Here is a 16523-nt window from a genome sequence, read left to right as displayed (position 1 = left end):
GTTTTTCCAACAATCAACAATGGTTTCATGGTCATCAGTAGATTTTTAATTCCAGATATTATGTATTGAATTCAAATTCCACCATTCCCATGGCAGAATTCAAACCCAGGTTCCCAGAACATTAGCTGCGTTTCTGGATTAATAGTCTAGTGAAAATGTCACTAGGCCATTGCCTCTGTGCAGAGAACAGTATCAATCCTCCTGACTATACTATCTCCTACCGCTATCACATTGCTCGTTGCTCTCCCCCAGATAACAAACATCTTTTAACCTGGTGCCATTCTCAGCCCATTCACTCATTTTGCAGCTGTTCTCCTCATTCACATACGTAACAGGAAACCTTGTACCTGTTGGACAAGAGCTATATTAACACAAGCTAGTTCCCCTTTCCTGCCTGACTCACGTCACCTCTTCCTGTCCTGACCTAACCCAAGGAGAGTGGCTGACTCCTGGCACAACGTGTCCAGGTAACTCTCCTTCTCCCTGATGCCTGACAATGTCCACAATTCAAATTCCAGCTCAGCAACCCTAACCCAGAGCCCAATCTGCATAAGCTGCAGACACTTTCTGTACATATGGTTTTCTGGGATTGCAGAGCATTGTAAAGAGGTGTCAAGTGCTTATGGTTTCTGCTATTGATATTTTAACGGGTGTGGTGATTGACACTTTTATAGGACTGTAATGAAAACATTTTTTAAAAGGAACATTTTATAAAGTTATGAATGAATGACTTTTTAAAAATCTTGCATATAGTAGGGTTCAGTGGTTCTGAACAGAGTGTATACTGAGTGAATGTGTGTGGAAGTTCCATAGGTCCATTAATAGTCTAGTGAAAATGTGACTAGGCCAATGTGGTTCTGCACAGAGTGTATACTGAGTGAATGGGTGTGGAAGTTCCATAGGTTATCCTGAAAGATATGAGGAGCCATTGGGGTGGATGGAGGTGCAAAGGTTGGCATGGAGAGTGTGAGGAGCATGGAGAGTATGAGGGGAATGGAGGATTGGTGGATGGGGATAAGATGATAAGGAAGCATGCATAATATCTATTCAATTCACATTCAAAAGGCTCTCTCATCTACACTATACGCCATGATACCTCTGAGAGGACACAAACCACGATTCCTAGAAAGGCTGGTCTGACTCCATGAAGATTGTGGAGATCATAGAAGAATCATAGAATCCACGCTGTGCAAAAAGAGGCCAGGCCTTGCCCTCCACCCTATCCCCATAAACCCGTGCATTTACCATGGCTAATCCACCCAACCTGCACAGCCCTGGGAGATATCTATCCTCACAATGGAACTGGTCAGTTCGGGAGCACATGGATGAAGGCCTATGAGCTGCACCAATCTGCCCTCTTATCCTGTACCGATAAAATTGGAAATGCTGGGAATGGGCTGGGAATCCAGAATCAGACCAAGTTGCCATTTTTAAAGGTTCATGTAATCTCACTGACTCTGTGAAAATGCACCCCATTGAACACTTAAGCAAGCAAGTTAAACTAAACAGTTACAAATCATCGGTCAGCCCCTAGTTGGTGTATTGTGTTCATTTCTGGGCACTATATTTTTGGAAAGATGTCAATGCCATCAAGAGGGTGCAGAGGAGATTTACTGGAATGGGAAAAGGATGTGGCCTTCAGTAATGTGCAGAGATTAGAGCAACTGGGGTTGCTTTCCTTTGGGAAGAAAAGTTAAAGCCAAATTTTGATAGATGTGCTTGAAGTTATGAATAGTTTTAATAGGGGCGGCACGGTAGCACAGTGGTTAGCACTGCTGCTTCACAGCTCCAGGGACCTGGGTTCGATTCCTGGCTTGGGTCACTGTCTGTGTGGAGTTTGCACTTTCTCCTCGTGTCTGCGTGGGTTTCCTCCGGGTGCTCCGGTTTCCTCCCACAGTCCAAAGATGTGCGGGTTAGGTTGATTGGCCATGCTAAAAAATTGCCCCTTAGTGTCCTGATATGTGTAGGTTAGAGGGATTAGTGGGTAAAATATGTAGGGATATGGGGGTAGGGCCTGGGTGGGATTGTGGTCGGTGCAGACTCGATGGGCCGAATGGCCTCTTTCTGTACTGTAGGGTTTCTATGATTTCTATGAGATGAAAGAGCATTTTTTGTGAGAGAAAGATCTCGGGGGAAGTTTTCCCATTCTGCCCACCATGGGAATGGTAGCAGGCAGGGGACGGACTATGGAAAGGTCCGTTGACCTTGGGCAGGATTTTCCGGTTTCGGGGTGAGCGCGGCCACCCCTAATGTTACAAGCATCCATGCATGTTAAACAAACAGTCAGAAGAAAGAAGCAGAGAGTTTTGCCAGGAAACAGAAGTGTTTGCAGTACAAGCGGTGTCCTGCTCCAACTGCAATGGCCAGCACCCTCTGAACAGATAGCTTGTTTTGCATATGGTAAAAGATACAACAAGTGTGGGAAATGGGATCAATTTGCTAAATGCTGCCAATCAAAACCATAGCATCTTTCCTCTGCCATCAGCAATGTGGCAGTTAGTTGGTCCTCCAGGGGAAGGAGGTGAATGAACTGGAGCTCAGCTAAAGCAGCTAAGCTACTGAGCCTCCAGCAGCACTCTATTCCGAGAGTGTAGACACTGTCACAGAAAAGGGTGAGATCTTCACCACCCTCAACGTAGTTAACAGCAACGAAAGACTGAAGATAAAGATTGACACCGGAGCAAACTACAACATATTGTCCAGCTGAATGTGACAGGAACTAGACCGTTAGTCAACACCAGACCCCAGTACCCAGGTGAACCTTGTGGCTTATGCTGGACAAACCATCCGCCCCGAAGGTGTAGCTACCCGCTCAGGGCTGTTGACCAGAAAGTAAGGCCAATATTAGGTCTTTAGGACAGCATTACATTGGAGCTCATTCAACTTGATCCAGAAGTGCTTGCTTTACAACACCAAGCCCCAAAGATGATACCTTACAAAGAGCTCTTCAACTGTGGCATTGGTAAGCTATTAATTGTATATCACATGGGAATAAGTAAGTCAATATCACCATGAAGCAGAGAGTAGCCAATGAACTCTATCAGATGACAGCACCAGGTGTCATAACTCCCATAGATGTGGCCACGGAATGGGTTTCAGTAATGGTGACCACAGTTAAAAAAAAGATGGCTTAGTCAAGATATGCATTGACCCAGTGCTTGTGAACATAGTACTGCTCAGACCGCATCACCCAATGAGGACGTGGAACAGATGATTGCAGACATGCTAAATGCTAAGGTGTTCAGCATACTCGATGTGAAATGTGGGTTCTGGCAGATCCCGTTAGATGAAGAATCCTCAAAACTAACCACATTCATGTCTCCCATAGGCAGATACTGTTTTCTTCATATGCCTATGGGATCTCCACAGGGACTGAGGTTTTCCAGCGATGTATGAAGCAACTCTTAGCAGGCCAAGCTTGTGAGATCATTGTTGATAATATCCTAGTTTGGGGTTGTACATGATGCACATTTTCATCTTGTCCTTGACAGAATCAGGACCATACAGCTGTAGCCTAACCCTGCAAAATGCAGATTCAGGGTCAACCAGGTTCCTTGCAGGAGCGATTTACTTATAGTCAATGGTGTAAAGCCTATTCCAGACAAGACAATGGCTACATTTCACATGGCCATTCCTGTGGGCAGGAATGCCCCACAGTGCTTCCTTGATATGACAATATATTTCGAAGTTCATTCCATGCAATAGTGAGGTCACTGGCCCTCTTCACCAACTTCTCTTCAAGACCACCCAAACTGTGGTCTTAAAAAGTGACTTGCAGCAGCGTTACCATATTTTGGCATTTGATTACCCGTACTTATCCCAGCTGACACCTGCCAGCACAGACTTGGTGCAATCTGCATCCAGAATTGGAGACTAATAAGCCTTTGCTTCAAGGGCTCTCACTGATACAGAGATTTGTTGTGCACAGATTGAAAAGGAACTCCTTGCTTTAATTTTTGCCTGTCAGAAATTTCATCACTGGTCATCCTGTAACTGTTGAAACAGATCATCAGCTATTCATAACTAGCTTATAATAGCCTCTCCACACTGTATCTGCATGGCTGCAATGCATGATGCTAGAGCTGTAAATTACAATCTCGATGTTGTCTACAAACATGGAGAGCTGTACTTGGCTCATGCCCTTCTCACCCACTGCAGACCAATCAGGTCATGAGTACGACATAGACATCATGATAATAGAGGTATGGTCCTTGTCGAATTCAGGAACTCCAAGATGCCTTGCGTCCAGACATCACATGCAGACAATTGCATAACATCATAATGTGGGGCTGGCCAGATCCTCAGGTGAGCTTCCTCATGAGCTCCGCACAGTTCTTCACTATCATAGATGAACTAACCATACAGGATGGACTGATACTGCATGGCTGGCGATTCGTTCTCCCCACGTTGCTTCAGAGATACAACACAAACAGTTTCACCAGGCCACCCTGGGTTGGAAGCAGCCAGATACAGGGCCAAAGAATTATTGCACTGGTCCTCTATGTGTGCAGACATGGGAGGGTAAGTCTCCAGATGTGCACCATGCAATGCACTCAAACTGCATCAAGCACAAGACTGAGCCATCTGAAGTGACCTGGGATATAATAAAGAAGCAGTGGCAGACCTTTAAGGAGACATTTCAGAACACTCAGAATAAGTATGATCCTACTACAATGAAAAAATCCAAGGGGAAGACATTCCAATTGCTGTTAGTTAAAAGTTAAGGAAAGCATCAAACTTAAGGAAAAAGCAAATAACTATGCAAAGACGTGTAGCAGATTGGTTGGTTGGTCAGAATATAGAGAATGGCACAGAATGACTGAAAGATTAATTGGGAGAAAGAAAATTAAGGAAGCTAGCTAGAAATATAAAAACAGAACAAGAGTTTCTACAGGTATTTAAAAAAGAAAAAAGTAAAGTGAGTGTCGGTCCTTTAGACAGTGACAATGGGGAATTAATAGTCGATAATAAGAAAATGGCCAATGAAATGAACAAACATTTTGCTTCTGTCTTCATTATAGAAGATATGCAGTAATAACTGTAATCACTAAGGAAGTGATACTAAGCAAGCTGATGGAGTTGCAAGCTGATGAGTCTTCAGGTCCTGATGGACTTCATCTTGGGGTCTTAAAAGAGGTGGCTATTGAGATAGTAGATGAGTTGGTGTTAATTTTTGAAAATTCTCAGGAGTTCAGAGAGGTTCCATCAGGCTGGAAAGTAGCAAATGTAACCCCATTACTCAAGAAGGGAGGGATGCAGAAAACCAAAACCTATAGGTCAATTAGTTTGACGCCTGTCATGGGTAAGGTGTTAGGATCGATCATTAAGGAGGTTATAGCTGGAATCTTAGAGAAATTCAAGGTAATCAGAAAGAGTCGGCATGGTTCTGTGAAAAGGAAATAGCGAATTTCCCCCCAAAAATACTAGTGTCGTAATGGTGAGAATGATGGAGCGATTGTGTTGGTCTCCTGGGCGCGCTCCGCACCGTAATCCTCCCACACTCCAACAGTTTTTTGGAGAGTTGGGTGTTTTGCGCCAGTACTGGGGGAGTGGCGGGGGTGGGGGGGGCGGGGACGTGGTGAGGGGGTAAACACGCCGATGAGCCCAGCTTCTGGGCATTCAGATGCTATTCCGCAGGGCATTGGGAGAACCCTCTCTCCCCCCATGGACATCAGGTCTCTCCCCATCGATGGCATGTTCCCCCACCCCCTCCCGACATGGGTCATTGACTTTGGGGCCCTCTAGATGGTTGCCCATGCCTGACCCCGACATGCTCCCCCATCATGACCCCCAACATGTTCCACCACTGCATAGCAACCCCATCATAGTCTGCCATCATAGCCCAAAATCAGGCCCCACCCTCTTGGCACTGCCCCTGGCACACAGGCACTGCCTGACTGGTGCTGCCAGGATGCCTGGTGGCCACTGCCAGTGTGCCAGGTGCCCACAGCCTGGTGGGCACTACCCGGACACACCCCAACCACCCAGGGGCTTCAATGGCCTCTGAGCCCCTCAGTTTGACCATACACCAGGTCTCCGCTGGTGGAGACCAGTAGTGATTCTCACCGTAATTGCACCGTGCCCAAAGGCCTTTGAATTCCATGCGCTGGGATTTGAACGGGCTATGCCCATTTAAATACTACTTTAAATATGCTAATCGACCTTGCGCCCTTTCTGGGTGCGATCCGATTTGCGCCCTTAGGAAGGGGCTGGGAGAATCACAAACTGTTTGGCGCCAGAGGCGAAACCGAATTTTGAGGCCGCATGCTAGCTTCCCGGATCAGCACAATCTGTGCCAGGCGCAGCGAGATGGAAAAATCACCCCCCAAGTTGAACCAATTTATTGCAGTTCTTTGAATGAGTAACATGAACTGGGCATAAAGAGGAGCCTGTAGACTCTTACCAGAAACTGGGAAAGCATCTGACTGAAAACCAGTGTGTTTCTCTCCAGAGAAGCAGGCAGCTTTTCTCTCCAGATTTTATGACACTTTGTATAAAATAACCAGGGGCGGGGGTGGTGGTGTGGTGGGGGGGTGGGGGGGGGGGTGGGGGGGGCGGGGGTGCGCGGGGAGGGGGGTAGCGAAGGGTGAGGGTATGTTACGCTGAGTCAATAAATATGCAGGCAAATTTAAGTCTTTTGGAATAAGATTGCTGAGTGATTTATTTTAAGGGGTGCATGTAGATTTAAAACAGACCATTGTAATCATTATTGTCAGCACCAATATTGAAAATACAACAGATTACTCTGTATATTATGGTGCTTATTTCATACTGAATATCTCTGCTACAATTAACTGTGGTTTCACCAAACCAGTGATTATTTTTTAGTTGAAGCCTCTGTCTGAGAAGGTTGACATGATGTGGAGATGCCGGCGTTGGACTGGGGTAAACACAATAAGAAGTTTAACAACACCAGGTTAAAGTCCAACAGGTCTGTTGGACTTTAACCTGGTGTGGTTAAACTTCTTACTGTGTTTATCCCAGTCCAACGCCGGCATCTCCACATCATGACTACCATCGACACCGCAAACTGCCGGCTCCAAGTGGAGAGGATCTCCAAGAAGATAGAAGGGGCTTAAGGCTCCGAAAGCTTGTGGCTTTTGCTACCAAATAAACCTGTTGGACTTTAACCTGGTGTTGTTAAACTTTTTACTGAGAAGGTTGATTCAGCTCTTTCCCACGTACTGTGAATGGAAAGCATTTTCCCTATTTTTATCTAAAATCACCTATTATTTGAAAAGATTTCCTCATATGGAACGGTCATTCTAATGTGATTTGAATCTGAATTTAAGAATGAAGGATTTAATTTTCAAATCTTTGGATTAAGTACCCCGAAACCGGAAAATCCTGCCCAAGGCCAATGGACCTTTCCATAGTCCGTCCCCTGCCTGCTACCATTCCTGTGGTGGGCAGAATGGGAAAACTCCCCCCTAGATCTTTCTCTCACAAAAAGTGCTCTTTCATCTATTAAAACTATTCATAACTTCAAGCACATCTATCAAAATTTGGCTTAAATTTTGCTGCTGGATTAACTGAGGTCACAAGGGGGTGCCAAATGCACACTTTACTCTACGAGATTCAGTTTTATTCATTAGTCACAAACAAGACTTACATTAACACTGCAATGAAGTTACTGTGAAATTCCCCTAGTCACAACACTCTGGCGCTTGTTCGAGTCAATGCACCTAACCAGCACGTCTTTCAAACTGTGGGAGGAAACCGGAGCACCCGGAGGAAACCCACGCAGACACATTGATATTGGCTAGTTAGGCCAATTATAGAATTATAGAATCATAGAATTCCTGCAGTGCAGAAGGAGGCTATTCGGCCCATTGAACCTGCACCGATAACAATCCCACCCAGGCCCTATCCCCGTAACCTCATGTATTTATCCTGCTAATCCCCTTGACACTAAGGGTCAATTTAGCATGGCCAATCAACCTAACCCGCACCTCTTTGGACTGTGGGAGGAAACCAAAGCACCCAGAAGAAACCCACGCAGACACGGGGAGAACGTGCAAACTCCACACAGACAGTGACACAAGGCCAAAATTGAACCTAGGTCCCTGGTGCTGTGAAGCTGCAATGCTAACCACTGTGTCACCGTGCTGGGACATTAGTGTCCAATTAAGGACAATGGTCAAGCTATTGAAGTCATTAGGCACCCTCTCAGCACTTCTAAAATATTTGAAATAAAAAATAGCCACAGGTGCTGAAACACTATTGTGCAGGGAGAATCTGTTCAAACGTTCCTGAAAATGGCTCAGAGATGGGATGGTGTCAGGAAACCATCAAGTCGACCCATGGCTCAAACTGACCACACCCCTCAGTTCTTGCTGCCACCACCTCCAAAGATCGTGTCTTCTATGTCACATTTTTTATAATGAGGGTATATCTTCCCCATCTTAAACATTATTCAATTTCTGCATTAGACCAGATTTCCCAAACTGGGTTCCAGGCCAGGCTCATATGTAACATTTGAAAATGGCTATGGAGCTGCTTGTCCAAACAGACTGGATGAGCTGGGAAAAGCACAAAACTCAAATCTCCATATCGGACCAAGCATGCATAGCGGAGTGATGGGGAGCGTGGCCTCGGGGCTAGATGGGAGCGGAACCCGGAGAGCAGTGAGTATGTGTGTGTCTGAGAGAGAGAGGTGAGTGTGTGTGTGTCTGAGAGAGAGAGGTGAGTGTGTGTGTCTGAGAGAGAGAGGTGAGTGTGTGTGTGTGTGTGTGTGTCTGAGAGAGGTAAGTGTGTGTGTCTGAGAGAGAGAGGTGAGTGTGTGTGTGTCTGAGAGAGAGAGGTGAGTGTGTGTGTGTCTGAGAGAGAGAGGTGAGTGAGTGTGTGTGTCTGAGAGAGAAAGGTAAGTGTGTATGTCTGAGAGATAGGTGAGTGTGTGAGTGTCTGAGAGAGGTGAGTGTGTGTGTGTCTGAGAGAGAGAGGTGAGTGTGTGTGTGTCTGAGAGAGAGAGGTAAGTGTGTGTGTGTCTGAGAGAGAAGTGAATATGTGTATGTGTTTGAGAGAGGTGAATGTGTGTGTATGTTGTGAGAGAGAGGTGAGTGTGTGTGTGTGTGTTGTGAGAGAGAGGTAAGTGTATGTGTCTGAGAGAGAGAGGTGATTATGTGTGTGTCTGAGAGAGAGAGTTGTGTGTATGCGTGTTTGTGTGTCTGAGAGAGAGAGGTGAATGTGTGTGTGTCCAAGAGAGAGAGGTAAGTGTGTGTGTGTCTGAGAGAGAAGTGAATATGTGTGTGTGTCTGAGAGAGAAGTGAATATGTGTATGTGTCTGAGAGAGAGAGGTGAATGTGTGTGTGTGTGTTGTGAGAGAGGTGAGTGTGTGTGTGTGTGTTGTGAGAGAGAGGTGAGTGTACGTGTCTGAGAGAGAGGTGAATGTGTGTGTGTGCGTGTCTGAGAGAGAGAGATGAGTGTGTGTGTGTCTGAGAGAGGTGAGTATGTGTGTGTGTCTGAGAGAGAAGTGGTTGTGTGTGTGTCTGAGAGAGAGAGGTGGGTGTGTGTCTGAGAGAGAGAGGTGGGTGTGTGTCTGAGGGAAAGAGGTGATGTGTGTGTCTGAGAGAGAGGTGAGTGTGTGTGTGTCTGAGAGAGAGAGAGGTGAGTGTGTGTGTGTCTGAGAGAGAGAGGTGGGTGTGTGTCTGAGGGAAAGAGGTGATGTGTGTGTCTGAGAGAGAGGTGAGTGTGTGTGTGTCTGAGAGAGAGAGAGGTGAGTGTGTGTGTGTCTGAGAGAGAGAGGTGAGTGTGTGTGTGTCTGAGAGAGAAAGGTAAGTGTGTGTGTCTGAGAGAGAGGTGAATGTGTGTGTGTCCAAGAGAGAGCGGTGAGTGTATGTGTGATTGAGAGAGAAGTGAATATGTGTATGTGTCTGAGAGAGAGAGGTGAATGTGTGTGTGTGTGTTGTGAGAGAGAGGTGAATGTGTGTGTGTGTTGTGAGAGAGAGGTGAGTGTACGTGTCTGAGAGGTGAGTGTGTGTGCGTGTCTGAGAGAGAGAGATGAGTGTGTGTGTGTCTGAGAGAGGTATGTGTGTGTGTCTGAGAGAGAAGTGGTTGTGTGTGTGTCTGAGAGAGAGAGGTGGGTGTGTGTCTGAGGGAAAGAGGTGATGTGTGTGTCTGAGAGAGGGGTGTTTGTGTGCATGTGTGAGAAAGGGAGGTAAGTGTGCATGTGTGAGAGAGAGGTGTGTCTGTGTGTGTCTGAGAGAGGTGAATGTGGGTGAGAGAGAGAGGTAATTGTGTGTGAGAAAGAGAGGTAAGTGTGTGTGGGGGAGAGTGTGTGTGTGAGAGAGAGAAAGGTTAGTGTGTGTATGTATGAGAGAGAGAGACAGGTTAGTGTGTGGGACAGTAAGAGAGCTGAATGTCTGTGTTAGAAACAGGTGAGTGTATGCGTGAGGGAGTGATAAGTGTGTGTGTGCACATGAGAGAGGTGAGCATATGTATGTGCGTGAGAGATAGAGAGGTGTGTGTGTGAGAGAGAGAGAGGTGAATGTGTGTGTTTGAATGTGAGAGAGGTGAGTGTATGTATGTGTGTGTGAGAGGTGAATGTGTGTGTGTGTGAGAGACAGAGGTGAATGCATGTGCATACTTCTAATATAAGAATCCAGCTTTCCAGCATCACTCCTCCCATTAAAAATGACAAAGGCAAGAGAAACTTCTAATTATTATAAACGTGTACATATAAGAAATTGAAAAGCCTTCTTTAAGTTAGGTCTTTGTATGTTTGTACCTATTGCATAAAAATAATCATTTTTTGTGGTTGAAATCTTCATGACAATAAGCATCTTTCTCAGAGGTTCCTTCATTTCTCTTGGGAGGTCAAAAGGGTTCTGTGGCTGGAAAAGTTTGGGAAACACAGCATTAGACTACTTATTTTTGTAATAACTTAATTTAATAAAATTTAAAGTAAAATGTGTAACACGTGTCACAAAACATTCAAACAGATATGTTACTTTATACATGATTTTCTTGATTATAGAAGTGATATCATTGCATGTTTTCCTTTCTATCATTTTTCCAAAATCCCTTCATGAATCATTTTCTTCACACTAACTCAAAACATCTAAGAATGTAAATAAACTGTATTGTGCAATAAAATATCAAACTGCTTCACATTATTAAAAACAGCATCGTGGCATTGGATATTAAAGTTGTCATTATCCCTCATTTAAACTGCTTTTATTGACAATGTGTGTTTGCCTTTCGCAAATGCTCAGCTGCTAGTGTCTAATCCATACCACAAATCTGAGAATATTTCATTGTTCCCCATCGCTTCATAGTCCTTTAATTTTGTACAAATTTTAAATAATCTCCTGTGATGTTGCTCAAATAAGTCGGAGGATTCACTGATCTATAACAATGTGGATGTGGTTCCCCCATAAAGGACAGCATCAGGACCACTGCTTTACACTGACTGAATAATCAAACTTTATTTTTGTAGATGTTTTGGGAATGGAATTTACAGCTCTACTGATTGCCCTGTGAAAACTGAAAATTGGATGCCTTATTTACATAAACATCTAATTCCTTCACCTATGTTTAAAATACATTCCATTTTCATCCCTCATCACTCTTAGGGTGGCACAGTGGTTGGCACTGCTGCCTCTCAGTGCCAGGGACCCGGGTTCAATTCCGACCTTGGGAGACTGTGTGGAGTTTGCATGTTCTGCCCATGTATGTGTTGGTTTCCTCTCTGGATGCTCCGGTTTCCTCCCACAAACCAAAGATGTGCGGGTTAGGTTGATTGACCATGCTAAATTGCCCCTTCATGTCAGAGGGATTAGCAGGGTAAATAGATGGGATTACAAGGATAGGACCTGGGTGGGATTGTTGTCAATGCAGGTCCTTAATGCAGGCTTGATGAGCCAAATGGCCTCCTTCTGCACTGTAGAGATTCAATGAAAAGGCTGAGAATGTGCAGCAAAATGCATCAAATGCAGCTGAATATTTCTGTCTGAAAACTTCTCTGTGAGCTGCTGTCAATGCGACAGAATGGAATCCCCATTCATCCCAACTCCAGGCCAGGAGCATCATCACCAATCTTTACTCCATTATTTTGGTTTCAAACAAAACTATTAACCCTCCTAGCAAGGTCACGACTTCCTTTTGGGATCAATTATATTAGCCTTCTGAACATGAGAAAAGCCCCAGGAATTTCTGAAATGTGTTATTTAACAGTGTGGTGAAAGGGAAATAGGGATAGTCAGGGTTGAGTTTACTAAGGTTCAAAGAGGAGATCATCTTGTGGTGATGAGTATTATACTCCCGGTAGCCATTTGACAAAGGAAGGAACCAGAGCCAGTCTTCACTTGGAATATATTTATTTACAGAGTGAAAATTACAGGTAAGTATCTCTTGACTCCCCTGACTCCTGTGTCAGTAAATGACTCTTTATACTCTTTCAATAAAACAAAAATCAACAAATTAAACAAAATGAGAGCAAGTGGCAACCCTTAGTGGGGCATTGTAACTAAAACAAAACATCAAAGGAAGCTTAACTAATTAAACCAAAGCATAATGCACTCCAGCCCCCGCAGCACCCACCAGTTGTGAAAGTGTCTCTTTATATGTGCTCAAGTAACCATCTAATCAATGCCCTCAATTTGTATGTACTGTACCTCAATTGATACCATGAACACAGAGGCTGAGGTACTAGATCAGAATTTTATATCTGCTTTACCAAGCACTGTTGTTGCCAATGTTACAGTGAAGGTAGTGGAGGAATTAGAGATACTAAATATAGAGGAGGCATTTTAATGTTTGTTGGTGTTCAGTGTTCAAATAGAAAAGTCACCAAATTGATCAGGATGTATTTTCAGTTGCTGAGTTTCCTTAGTTTCAGGAGTGGTTTCAGAGAAAAGGAGGAAGAACATCCTGCTTTTTCTAAGGTCTTTCATGGCGATTGGAAATTTAAAAGTATTTACAAGGTTGTTTGAAGTGCAGTCACCATTGGAAATGTTGCAGCTAAGTTGGGCACAGCAAACTCCCACAAACAGCAATGTGATACTGCCCAAATAATCTGCTTTTGTGGAGTTGATTGAGCGATAAATATTGACCACTAAGAATAACACCCCTACTCTTCTTCACAACAGCACCATGGGATCTTTTCTATCTTTTGAAAGCAGATAGGACTTTGGTTTAACATCTCAGCCAAAAGACAGACCCCCCTCTGTAGAGCGTCAGCATAGATTCTTGTACTCAATTTCTAGAGTCGGACTTCAACTTACAATGTTCCAATTCAGCAGTAAGAGAGTTCCAATCGCATCACAGCAAATATTCTGGATCAACAAAGGTGATAAATTCAGCAATTACATGCAAGACAGCCTAACTACTGGTGAGGAAACTTTGACAAATAATAAAGTAGGATAAAGTGAATTGGAATTTGGAAAAATATGAGTTAATAAACAAAATGGATTTGTTAAAGGCAAATTGAGTTTGATTACTTTGATTCAACTAGTTGATGACAAAATGGAGATGGTTGGTGAAGACAGCACAAGATGTTGTGAAAGAGGACTTTGTAAAGGCAGATGAGAAAGTCCCACATAAAAATGTACAAACAAAATTAAAACCCATAGGATGAAAGGTGTAATAGCAGCAAAAATACAAAATTGTCTAAGGGACAGAAGCAGAACATAGTTTCTTTGACTAGCTTCGGGATTTTAAAAAAAGGCGGCATGGACAAGTTGGGCTGAAGGGCCTGTTTCCATGCTGTAAACCTCTATGACTCTATAGTGGTCAATGATCGATTTTCAGACTGGTGGTCAGTGTACAATGGTGTACCCCAGGGCTCAGGGTCAAAATAGTTGTAACTTTTGATATATATAATAATGACCAGGGAATAATTTCAAAGTTTGCACATGACACAAAACTGGTACTAGAATAGACAGTGAAAAAGACAGTAACCAACTTCAGGGCGACATTGATAGCCAAATGAAATAGGCAGAAACATGGGAGATGAAATTTAATGCAGAGTAGCGTGAAATAACTCATTTTTGTAGGATGGATAAGGAGGGGATATAAACATAATGATTCGATTTCAAAGGGGGTGCAGGAACAGAGAGACCCAGCGATCAATGTTTGCATTAGCAGGGAGGCCTCCTCCGGGTATAATTCCTCCCTTTGTTACATGCCCTATTCACGTGGGTCCCAGATTCCTCGTGGACAGTAACACGGAGAAATTGATTGATTACAGTACATCGCGGTACTCAAGCCTATAAAACATCTGTGGGCACTTTAAGTCATGATGTGGAGATGCCGGCGTTGGACTGGGGTGAACACAGTAAGAAGTCTCACAACACCAGGTTAAAGTCCCAGGGCACTCGCTTCACCGTTTCTCCAGAGATCAGAAACCTGATCAGAGAGACACTTTCCGGAGCGGAATAACTCATTGTAAATAAGGACTTTAACCTGGTGTTGTGGCACTTTAAGTGTCATGAACAATGGGTGCCAGGTGCAGGATTCATCCCTGAGTTCAAGCCCCTGGCAGATTGATTCTAGATTAACATAAATTTACTAGAAAGTGATTTTTTTCCCCATTTAAGCTTAATATCAAGGTAAAAGATGTTTTCTATAATTAAAGGGAAGGTAGATGCAGCAGCATTTGAGAAGAAAACTATACTGTTTTAATATTGCTGCATATGTAGGAACGAAACTGAAACTTGATGCCGTTCCGAATCGGAATGAATGTGGGGAGGTGCCGAGTGAGTGATAAATAAGGAGTGAGTAGAATCTTAGTGCAGAGAGCTGGAATCATCCTCTGGCTCTGAAACACTGTGGCATTCGCTTCACCGTTTCTCCAGAGAAGAGAGATCAGAAACCTGATCAGCGAGACACTTTCCGGAGCGGAATAACTCATTGTAAATAAGGAATGCGTGAATTTAATTATAAACACGGCAGGGAATAATTAAAATAAATTTGTTGAGTGACGCCGTTCGTTTACTTACAGATTAACAAGAGAGGAAGAACTGAGAGAAAACACAGCAGAGAGAAATGGGGAAAAGTTCGAGGCAACCACCCGGGGACAGTCCTGAAAGTAAGGGATAAAATTGTTATTGAGTGAATTAATAATGAACGAATGTCATTAACCTGCTTTGGAGGGAATAAAAAATCATCTGTGGCGACGGTAGCCTTTATTTTGCTGCATCTCCAACTGCACATATGTACTATCAGAAAAATAGGTAATTGATGAAATAAGCCTTTTCTGAAGGCTACCAACGATGCGTTACACAATTTACAACAAAATATAACATCAGTAATGTACTGAAACAGCCCCAGGCCGTTAGACCCATGCACTTTCTATTAGTCTTTTTGGTTTCTGTAATATTGATTTCTCAGAGTCTGACATTAGCTTTCTTTTTCTGCCTTATCATACCCTCTATGTTCCTTGAGGTAGAAGTCTCCAGATTTGGCCGATCCACCTTTTTACTTTGTGGGAATATGTTTACACTGAACCATTTCAATCTCCCCTTTGAATGCGTCCCACTGCTCTGACACGAGTTTACCTTCAAGTAGCTGTTTTCATTCCACGTTTGCGAATCACTCCATAGCTTATTAAAATTGGCCTTGCCATAGTTTAGAACTTTTAACTCCTGTTTTCTGTTTGCCCTGTTCGGTAATCATACTAAAACTATCTCGATAACAACCACTACCCTTAAAATGTTCCCTCACTGCCACTCCTACCTTCCCAGCTTCATTTCCAAAAACTAAGTTGGACTTGATACAAGCTGGCCCCCAAAGTACTCCTGAATGCACCTCAAGAATGCTGTTCTCTCCATTCCTTTCACACTGAAGCTATCTCAGTTAATATTGAGTAGTTAAAATCCCTATTATTACTGTCCTATTATTTTTGCACTTCTCAGAGATATCTACATTGTGGCTCTTCTATCTCTCCCTAATTTTTGTTCCTTAGCTCAATCCATACGGTCTCATTGTTCACCCTATCTATACCCTTCATAATTTTGCACACCTCTATTAGGTCTCCCCTCATTCTCCGTCTTTCCAGGAAGAACAAGCCCAGTTTACCCAATCTCTCCTCATAGCTAAGACCCTCCATACCAGGCAACATCCTGGTAAACCTTCTCTGCACTCTCTCTAAAGCCTCCATGCCCTTCTGGTAGTGCGGCGACCAGAACTGGATGCAGTACTCCAAATGTGGCCTAACCAGCGTTCCATACAGCTGCAACATCAGACTCCAGCTTTTATACTCTATACCCCGTCCTATACCATATGCCTTCTTCACCACCTTCTCCACCTGTGCTGCCAACTTCAAGGATTTGTGGACTTGCACACCTAGGTCCCTCTGTGTTTCTATACTCTTGATGGCTCTGCCATTTATTGTATAACTCCCCCTTACATTAGTTCTTCCAAAATGCATCACTTCGCATTTATCTGGATTAAATTCCATCTGCCATTTCTCCGCCCAATTTTCCAGCCTATCTATATCCTGCTGTATTGTCTGACAATGTTCATCGCTATCCGCAAGTCCAGCCATCTTCGTGTCATCCGCAAACTTGCTGATAACACCAATT

At 43.8% G+C, this 16523-nt stretch overlaps 1 protein-coding gene across 1 annotated transcript in view; it reads left to right on the top strand.

Annotated features, from left to right (window-relative positions):
• The first annotated feature begins 14338 nt into the window (after nt 1-14338).
• Nucleotides 14339-16523, top strand: part of LOC144483766 (ubiquitin carboxyl-terminal hydrolase 47-like) — a 46857-nt gene continuing 44672 nt past the window's right edge. The window contains exons 1-2 of the mRNA XM_078202314.1: nt 14339-14385; nt 14942-15028. Of these exons, the coding sequence (XP_078058440.1) occupies nt 14986-15028 (43 nt within the window). The 5' untranslated portion in view covers nt 14339-14385; nt 14942-14985. The remainder of the gene's footprint in view (nt 14386-14941; nt 15029-16523) is intronic.

This window comes from Mustelus asterias, chromosome 3, assembly GCF_964213995.1.
Source record: "Mustelus asterias chromosome 3, sMusAst1.hap1.1, whole genome shotgun sequence".
Taxonomy (NCBI): Eukaryota; Metazoa; Chordata; class Chondrichthyes; order Carcharhiniformes; family Triakidae; genus Mustelus; species Mustelus asterias.
Note: the sequence above shows the minus strand (reverse complement) of the source record. Positions and strands in the feature narration are given on the sequence as shown.